The sequence below is a fragment of the Octodon degus genome, unplaced genomic scaffold (assembly GCF_000260255.1).
Source record: "Octodon degus isolate 3935 unplaced genomic scaffold, OctDeg1.0 scaffold00108, whole genome shotgun sequence".
NCBI classification, from domain to species: domain Eukaryota; kingdom Metazoa; phylum Chordata; class Mammalia; order Rodentia; family Octodontidae; genus Octodon; species Octodon degus.
This window is the reverse complement of record NW_004524684.1, coordinates 7,105,703-7,115,724: the sequence shown is the minus strand read 5'-3', so window position 1 is coordinate 7,115,724 and position 10,022 is coordinate 7,105,703. Positions and strand designations below refer to the sequence as shown.

Genomic DNA, 10,022 nt, shown 5'->3' with positions numbered 1-10,022 from the left:
CTCTGCCTTCCTAGCCAGGCTCAGAGGCGGCCTGTGCGGAGTCTGCCTCTGTCGAAGCAGGAGTTTGAGCTCAGTTTTTAAAATGGATGTAATCCAAATTTTTTTTTTTAACTCCTTAGTTCTCAATCTAAACAGTACACATAGTTGTGTTTGGATAACTCAGTTCGATTCTATAGAATATCTATGGTTGGTTTTATGTATTCAAACAGGTTGCTTGACAGCAAGCCAATTGAAGTAGCAGAAGGTATTTGGAGGATGCTAATACAAATGTAAAGCTGCTTTAGAGGGGGAAGGTATTTACAAATGCACGTGAGAGATGCATCTCTGCGTGTGTTACGGACCACTCAGCACAGGAACCAGATCAGAGGCTGAATTAGAATTTGAATAAGAGCCTTTAGTTACTGAGCGCAGGACTGTCTGTCAGCTCTCCCGCAGGAGAAGACGGGCTGGCCCCAGCCCCCCGGGAGCAAGGGGTTTTTAAGGCAAACATCACATCCTGTTTAGTAAGCACATTTGCTGTCTAGCACAGAACAGCACCTTCAGGGACAGTGTGACCATGACTTAGCATGTTATTTTTTGGGGGGAGCATTGTTCAGTTTGTGCTTATCATGCATCCGCCTATGTGCAGCCTTCCATAGAAAGAGGTCACAAGGAGTTAGCACAGCAAGCAGTTGTTACAAGATATATCTTATAAGAAATGGTTAGGGAGCGAGTTTATCAAGCAGCCTTGACAAACAGTTACTCATTACTAAACAGCAATGAACAGAGGGCGAGAATACATTCCTTGGAGTGGACAACAGGAAGCACATGGTTTACAGTTATAGCACACAACTTAGTCCATGACATATGTATGTGCATGGTTTGTAGTATGAACATATAATATGGGTATTTGCATGTGCTTTTAAAGCCTTCTTTAAGAGGAAACTAATCCTTCCAGATCACGGGAGTAGGCAGATTATTTTTCAACAATGTGCTAAGCAAGGTAGTCAAGCAAAGGGGTGCACAGATGTAACCCCACGCCAGGGGAGACTGAGGAGCCCAGCCTGAACCATTTAGTAACTTAAAGAGACCCTATCACAAAACTAAAACTAAAAAGAGTAGGGAATGGGGAATGTCGCTCAGTGTGCAGGCTCTGGGTTCAATCTCCAGTGCCATAAATAAGGCAAAGAAAAAAATTTACATAAGAGCTACAACTTTGGGAGAGTGCTATAGTCATGTAAGATTCAGTCCCTAGAAAATGTCTAGCGCACGGGGGAGAAGCGCACTGGGAAGCTAGAGAGCCCCGATCTGAACAAATGTTTCGTTTTGTCCTTTGAGTGTAGGGATTTTAACCTATTGAAGCGTTGGAGGATTATGTTAAATTCCTCTGCCAAATGTTAAAAAGGGGTAAGTTCTGGCAGGTATGGGCCTGGGCACACCCAGCATGCCTTGAAGAACCTTCTCGGGACCCATGGCCCACATGTTGTCCCCACAGAATGACGCAGGTGGGCAGAGAATCCTGGTGAACAAGTGGACCACGTTCCTGAAGGCCAGGCTGGTGTGCTCCGTGCCAGGCCTGAATGGGATCGACACGTACTTTGATGATCTAGGTAAAAAATTATTGGGCGAATTGAGTTTCCCGCTGATCCATGTGCCTCTCTAAGGTTCACAGTCTCTAGCGCACAGGGAGAGCTTGCTTCCTGTGGTGTCTGACCTTGAATTAACATGGGATGGATTTCCCCCCCCCCCCCACACACACACCTTTTGCTGTAGCTCTGAGGCCTGGTGAGGGCAGAGGAGTTGCAGGAACAAAGCCTGGCAGCTCCTAAGCTCCAGGCCTCTGGTCCTCCCTGGGGCTCAGCGTGGGACACACTCACCATGTTACGTGTCGGTCATGCTTGCTGGGTGCTTCTGCAAATAGATGTCTTCATCTATAATAAATCCTAATTTGTTCCATGTGTATATGTTTTCTCTGCATACAAAGAGAACTAAAAATATAAAATGATGGGTTGGTCTTTAATTTTCAGAGGATGTTTTCTTGCTGCACACCAGAGATCAGAAGAACCCAGTGATATTTGGACTGTTTAACACTACCAGGTGAGAAATTTATTTAGTCAATGAAAATAACAAAGCAAAAATAATCTGGTTATTTGGTTCCCTTTCATGGTGTACAGATGAGGTGTGATTGCAAACTATAGTGAATGTTTAAATTAAAAAGAAACTACCACAGCAACAGGCAGAGTGCTGTGAGCCTCCCTCCAAATATTCCGAGCTTTAAATCACTTATTCTCGTCTGTGTGCAAGAATACGCAGCACTGTCTCCCTGCAGCAGCTCTGCAGTCCCTTTCCCTGCGTGTCTTCAGTTTCCTCTGTCCTGGCTGCCTTGATATCCTGAATCCATTCAACACAGTCACATTTCAAGGTCGTTTTGACTTTGGGGAGGAGTCAGAAGTCACAGGGTGCCAGTCCGGTGTACAAGGTGGATGTGCACACAGCGTCCTTTTACGGCACCTGCCCTTCTGCTGGATGGGACGTGGCGGAGGGCTCCATATTTTTTGTCACATTTCATTAAAGACGCTCACCAAAGGGAATTCCAGACCTGCTTCACAGGGCTGCAAAAGCAATGGGATAGTGAGTTTGGTGTGAGGGACTCTGAGTGTGTCAGTTACTGTAGTGATACAATTTCCATGGACTATTTTAAGAAAAAAAAATTCCAGAACCAAATAATGGAGCCTAATAACAGCTAATACACCCTGTGCTGCTCCCTTCAAAGTAGTTGCTCAGAGCTTGCGATGTAAAAAAAGTTTTTCTCTTGTGCAGGGAAACACCTGGTAACTTAGAAGTGCCAGGGACCCCTCTTCCCCAGCCCCGCGGTCTTCATGACTGTGACTGCATTTTCATTTTCAAAGCCACCGCTAGTCCAGACCCTTATTTGCAGAACCCCAGGCTCCCTCTGCCTCCATATTCTCACCCCTTTCCCCTTTAATCTGCCAGAAAACAGCATTTTCTCGAGGAGTGCCTAAGACAGCAGCTCCTTGCTGGAGTCTGTCAAGGAGAACTTCCCAAGTCAGGATGCCAAGTTCCGGACTATGTGACCCATTCATTTCTGGAATTTTGGCACTCTGACTTTTCTGGTGCTCTGTTTTTAACAAGACAATGCCTTGACAGATTCCAACACTTGCTTCAGCAGCCTCTACTGCATATATTCTTTGCTGTCTTGCTTGACATTACTTTCTCTCCAACACTGGCTGACACCAGCTTCCCAGACCTTGTCGATGTCCCTGTCGTCACTGAGATGCCTCTGTCCCTTTATTCTGGGTGTTCTACCCCTGTGCAGACATGCAGTGAAGGCCCTGAAGGCTCTTCTCTCCAGGTTTTAAGTATGCAATTCAAATTTAGGGCTCAAAATGTGTTATTTCCCCCTTTACACTTTTCTGTTTTGTATCCATGGGGGAATTACATTAGGTAAAATAATAACTTAGCGTCTGCTGATTTATGGATTAAAAGAAGACTGCAGAATTGGTTTTGGCTGAAATTTGCATATACGCTCCCCTGGGTATCTCACCAAATGTGGCAGACTGGGGGTAAAATGAGAACCAGAAGAATCTCTCTGGTTCCCTCCCAGAGGCAGAGTAGGGTGAGTGTTTCTGACTACCTGGCAGGACGAGAGGCAGAGAGAGGGTTCCCTGGACCAACCCTTGGGGCTGTCCCACTCGGCTTTTGTTTGGTTTTTCAGCAGGTGATTTTGATTTTCAAATAAAAACATGTCCTCCCAACAAGTACCTTGTTTTTGTAGAGAGAGATTGGTATGGGTTGTGTCAGTCCCCCAAAGCCTCAGGCAGTCATGGGGTGGCTTGTGGAGTTTGTGATTGATTATTGTGTGTGTGGGTGCTGCCCCTGCCCTGGGGCCGGTAATCTGCGTTACAGTGTGAGGCGGGGAGAGAGGCTGGCAGCTGCCTGAGCTGCTCTCACTCCCTTGACCTCTACTCCTCACTAGCGCCATGAATGTTTGCTCTCTGCCGTGTGCCACTCTGCCTTGGACCAACTGAGTATGGACCGAAACTTCCACTGGCTGAGCTAAATAAACCTTTCCCTCTTTCATTTTGGATGGTGGGTATTTATCCCAGCAATGGGAGAAGTAACAGACAGAGATCTTTTCTCCCACAGAATAGCATGAAAATACTTTTTCTTACTGATTGTTTCTTGATACAGATTTAAAAACAGCCTGCAAGCAGGCACGGGGGCTTGGGGTTCAATCCCCAGGCCTGCCGTTTGGACCCCTCCCCCAGGGCGTGCTGAGGCTGCAGTTGAGACTGGGCGTGGTGGCACACGCCTATAATCCCAGTTCTTGGGAGGTGGTGAACAGGTGGAGCACTATCAGTCCAATCTAGTAGTGAAACCCTGAACACCCTGTGGAACCTTCCCTAAAATACAAAATAAATGAATAAATGAATACATACATACATAGATAAAAATAGCTAATATATATTAATAGTTTTGACAGTCATGGAAAATTATGTTTTTCCCTTAATCTCCTCCCTTGCACCCACGAATAGGTAAATTCATAATTCAGAGATTCTCACATGATAAGTCCAAGCTGTGGGATAGTCAGTAACTTTTTCTAAGGGTTAGTGTGTTCCATTTGTATGCTGTTCTCCTAAATGATGGCATATTGGATCTTTCTGAGAAATCAAAGACGAAACATGATTTTCTTCCACAATTTCCATTTTGACTGTGCAATTTATGTACAAGTGTGAGGAAAAAAAAGCTGCCAGCTGTTCTCTGACACAGAAGTTGATATCACCGAATGGTGATCAAAGGCGCGTTGTCACTGCTTGAGAAGCTCTCCCCAGCTTGCCCCGTGCCCAGGCGTTTTCAGTTGCTTCCAGGTGTGTTAGAAAACGTGTGAGGCGAGGTTCTGAGATGGCACCAGAACTGCAGGTACACAGGAGTCTCAGGGCATAAGAAACGCTATATTCAGAATTTTACATTCGAAAAGCTCATCCGCAAATATTACTTATCTTAATTCTCATAATACAGATGCTTAGATTATGCCTGAATTAATTCCATTTATGCCAAATTAAGAAATATGGTCAGATGTCTTCAGGGATCTTTTAAAAACATACTTTTTCAGAATCTGACTACAAATGCACATGATAGAACTTGCTGTAGCCACTACTGTCTAAATTTTTAACTTTAGAAAATTTTATATCATGTTATCTGATACTAATTCTAAAGGTAAGGAGCCTGAGTTTTACAACTTAAGTAACTCTCCGTTGCATCCACACTAACTGCCTGTCCATGATCACGGTTTTCAGGGACCTTCTGAAGGGAAGAATTCCAGGTGTGTCAGCACTTGTGAAACCCCAGCCTATAAGATGGGACAGAGCCCTAAATGGCCACAAGACTTCAAACTGCGCTCCACATCATATATGCTGAGATAGCTAACAAAATTTGAATTGAATTTTAGCAATAATAACAACATGGTGAATACTACATTGAGACATTTTTTAAAAATCCTAATACCTTAAAATAAGTAATAGAACTTGAGAATGAGCCTTTTCACCATTAAAGACTGTTCTTTCTTAATTAGAAGCATGACCATGAAGCATTACAATTTAACAATAATAAAGTTAACTTTAGGCAACCAGTTTTTCCATGAAAGACTGCTAAGATTTGGTGCTTCAAAACTGACAAACGTTGTAACAGTTATTCTTCCTAGACTATCCTGGGCTCAAAGGAATTGAAAGTCTTTACTCCAAAGATTGCATTATTGTATCCTACTCTGTATACTGAAGTGGCGGGCCAGGGACCTGTGAGCTCCACATTAGTGATGCCTTTCCCTCTCGTTTTCCAGCACTATCTTCAGAGGACACGCTATCTGCGTCTATCACATGTCCAGCATCCGGGAAGCTTTCAACGGGCCATATGCACACAGGGAAGGGCCTGAGTATCACTGGTCACTCTACGAAGGAAAAGTCCCCTACCCAAGGCCTGGTTCTGTAAGTTTAATCATTTGTCACAGTATTCTTCTTTCTGAAAGCCCCGTATGGTGATGTCACTGTTTCACATGCTTCACCATACTTCGCAATTAAAGAATTTTATATCAAAAATATACTTAGGTGGTACAGAAATTCCATGTTTATTATCAAGTTATGTGCTTATTATTTTGATGAATATCATCCATGATGCATACTTCTATCAAGATTCCAAGCATTCGACCAAGTAGTTCCAACTCAAAGTTTGCTTTTCAGGCTACTAGTGAACACAGAAAGAGCCAACAGCAAAAAAGGAATCATGCATTTTCTTCCCAGCCTCTTGAAAAGAACTAGCATCCCATGGAACTGAAGGAGAATGTTACTCAGATTTTGTGTTCTTGTATTTCACTCAGACTCTAAGTTTCCTAAGTCAGACTTCCTCCCCACTGTCATTTTAGCAGATCTATAAGCATTGTTCTACCTTCTTAGAACACATAGTACCTTTAAAACTATCTTCCCTGGGCAATTAGAGAGGAAAAATGTGCCCGTAGGAAAGTGTAAGGAGCACAGGCATTCGGCCACCCAGCCTGAAGTGTGGAGTGAGAGTCTCCTTAACTGGCCGTTTCAACTTCTGTGCTTTTCATTGTACACATGTCCAAACATGATGGTGATGATGACAGCTTGATGCCGTGGGTCCTGTATGCAACTAGTTTGCAAAATTGTTGGATGTTGATGCCCTGTGTGGGTCAGTGGAGAGCAGCCACTTAAGTTGTCATGCAAGTCAGCATCAGCACTTCAGGAGCAGCTGGTAAAAGCTCATCACTCCTCCAATTCCACAGTTTCTTGCAAGCCAAGTAGAAACCACTTCTGCAGAGCCAAGACCCAAAGTGGAAACAAACCTTACCTCCATTAACAAGTGTAAGGCTTCACCACAACCACTTCCCCCACTGACTTAAAAGTATGACTTCCAGTAAGACATAAAGTACATTTTATTTCACTCAGTTGATGGAAATTGTAACTTCAATGGAGAAAACCCACTCCCGTGGCTTCGCTGGAAGTGCTGCTTGGAACCACATGGTTTTGGGGAGATCGAAAGGAGTGCATGTTGCCAAGCTGCTTCCAGCCGAGGCAGAAATGGTTCCCATTATGCACCGTGAAGGGACACTCCAGTGAGCAAGCTTGTGCCAATCGAAGAGATGTGGCCTGATTTTTTAAAAAAGGCACCATTATAAGTGTCCTCTCTGCAGAATCTGATTACTATACCACTATGTTTCTAAAATAGAAAGTTTTTTTTTTTCCTTTTTTGTTTTTTAAAGTCAAGATTATCATTGCAGTTGCTGCCAGTTCTGGAGAAAACCCAAGACACAAGGGACACTTGCTAGCAAACTTCCATCAGCACGGCTCGAGGTGCTCCAGAGCCCTTGCATTTAGAGTCAGAGATTTAAGAGTCCAGACACATTACAGCAAATGTTGCTGGTTCTCTCGGCTTACTGTGTCTGCTCCATGTGAAAATGTGATACAGATTCATATAGATTATAATAGAGCAAGAAGAGAAGTGTTTCTCTCAAGACTTTATGGTGATAAAATTGGAATAGGTTTCTGTGGTATGTCACTAAGATTTCCACCTGGAGATGTCACCAGTCATACTGTCATAGTCCCGCCAGGAAAGCTGTATTGTGCAGTGGGAATCTTCATTTGGAGAGAAGACACAGCACAACAAAGAGACTTTTCCTGAATCATAGATTCTTTACTTTCAGAATTTACTTCACAATGTGAAAAATTTTAGGAAACCTAGAAAACAATTTCAACACTTACATCGTCTACTGTTGGCCCCTCCAAACCGTCCTGGTATTAAATGTATTTCATTTTTCAAGATATGATCTAATATTTTAATGCTGCCTGTTCATAGAGTTTTGAGTCTATTTCTGCACTGAAGGGTGTGTAGTTACTATCTGTGTTTAAATGTGCAATTGGTTGCTTGAACAGCATCCATATCTCTACTTCCTCTTGTGACTGATGGTTTCCCCTCTGGAATTTCTCATCACGCATGTGCAGTGTGCTAGCAAGGTGAACGGAGGCAGGCACGGGACCACCAAGGACTACCCTGATGATGCTGTTCGATTTGCGAGGGGCCACCCGCTCATGTACCACCCCATCAAACCTGCCCATAAAAAGCCAATATTGGTGAAGACGGATGGAAAGTACAACCTGAAGCAAATCGCAGTGGACCGAGTAGAAGCTCAGGACGGCCAGTATGACGTCCTGTTCATTGGCACAGGTATGGGAGTATGACGCACTCCATTCTCCCTGAAGGAAATAACTCCGATTGTATTTCTGAAAGCCCCAAGGCTGGGCAGAGTCATCCTATGTCGTGCCCTGGTCTGGAACTAGTGACATAATCACCACTTTCATGGGCAGTAGTGTCATGGTTTGGCTCTGAGAGATACTGGCCAAGTCCCAAGAAGGACTGGGGATTGCTACAGGACAGAATTCTTGACACATGGTTCATGCTTAACACATTTGAATAGAGGAAGTAAATAAAGGAATGAATGAGTGATGTTGGTGAACTGCAGGCTCCAACCTGAAGTCTCGTCCTGACCTCCCCATCCAGCCCCAGCTCCAGCCCCGTTTCTGCCTCAGGCTGCTCAGGGATGCCTCACAGTGTCACAAGAACACAGAACAGTACTTCCACACACCTCTGTGGTCACAGCAGCACTCCCTTCCCCGGCACTGATCATTTGCACAAGCGGCTGCACTTCAGTGCCATTCAGTCACTTAATTTTAGATAAGAACTTAGCCTTTCAGAGCAATATGGGGCAAGTTCTGTAAGACATTTATTTCTATAGATTTTTGAAGCACAATTATTCTACTTCTTTAAAGTGGCCAGTGCTTTCTTATGCCGCATAGTAGCTCCTATAAGGACTGGTCCCAAAAGAGCAGTGGTAAGCATTCTCGGGGTGTAACTTTGGCGTGTCCCCAAGTGGAAGCAGCGTCCTTGGGTTCCACATAATAAATTGAAAATCGTAAAAAGTTAAGCAAGGAAATATTCATCTTATTTCCAGAAATTGATTTCTGATAGGGGTACATTTCATCTATTTATTTTAGAACCTAAATGTTAATAGTGTGCTCCGTGTTCAAAATACCAAGCAGCAGACTTCTCTAAGAAACGAAAAATATCTTGCTCTGTGGTCACTCAGTGAACTCCAACAAAGGTAGCAAAGGGGCGAGGCTCCACAGGCGAGCCCCATCTTGGATAAAGTTCATGACAGAGCGTTATTTCTAAACCCCTGCGAAGCAGGAGACGTACTAATGTCCCCCTAACCATTTTCTTGTCAGGTTGCCCAGTGGTATTTGAGAAAATTCCACAGATGCCAGTGTGTGTGCAGTCACACGCAGCACACTTAACTGAAAGTTGCCGTTCCACAGAGCCCAGATCTCAGAAGCGTAGGACAAACTTGACACACGTGTGACAAGCACATGGAGAAGCCCCCAAGCAGTAATGACAGCTCCCAATGTTCATCGGGCTCAGGCTGCAGGTGTAGTGTGTGTAGCTACCACTGCGAATCCACATTCAATTTGCATTTTTGCCAAGCATATGAACTGTAAGCTATTTAACATGTGCTTGATTTTCAAAATGGTGTTTTTGAAAATTGTTCCTTTTAGTTAGTGGAAACTACAGGTAATTATTATTAGTTTAATTATAATTTAGTTTTATTAAGGAAATCGCAGTTAATTTTTCAATATACTTCTCAAATACCACAGAATTCCTTGATCACGACTTCCAAGTTACTTATGTTTTATGAATTATTACTTCTAGCATGACATCAAAATATTTGCACAGGTAAATTAATGTGTCTAAACTTATCTTTGGAAGGTACAAATACAGAATATTATGAATGATTAAAGTGAGATGTGCATTTAAAGTAGAAGTTCAAATTTACAAATAATGGATAATTATAGAAGCTAAGTTATACAGGAGATATCTCACTCCTTGAGGGAGTAAACTTGAAATTTTTTTAAATTATTAAAGGTGGACCCTGGGCTGGGTGTGCGGCTCGGGGGCAG

The 10,022-nt window shown here is 43.5% G+C and overlaps 1 protein-coding gene across 1 annotated transcript in view; it reads left to right on the top strand.

Moving 5' to 3' along the window:
- Sema3e (semaphorin 3E) overlaps positions 1 to 10,022 on the top strand; it is a 261,237-nt gene that overhangs the window by 57,371 nt on the left and 193,844 nt on the right. Inside the window, exons 6-9 of the mRNA XM_012516491.1 lie at positions 1,475 to 1,589; positions 2,007 to 2,076; positions 5,837 to 5,981; positions 8,013 to 8,235. Coding sequence (XP_012371945.1) covers positions 1,475 to 1,589; positions 2,007 to 2,076; positions 5,837 to 5,981; positions 8,013 to 8,235 — 553 coding nt within the window. The remainder of the gene's footprint in view (positions 1 to 1,474; positions 1,590 to 2,006; positions 2,077 to 5,836; positions 5,982 to 8,012; positions 8,236 to 10,022) is intronic.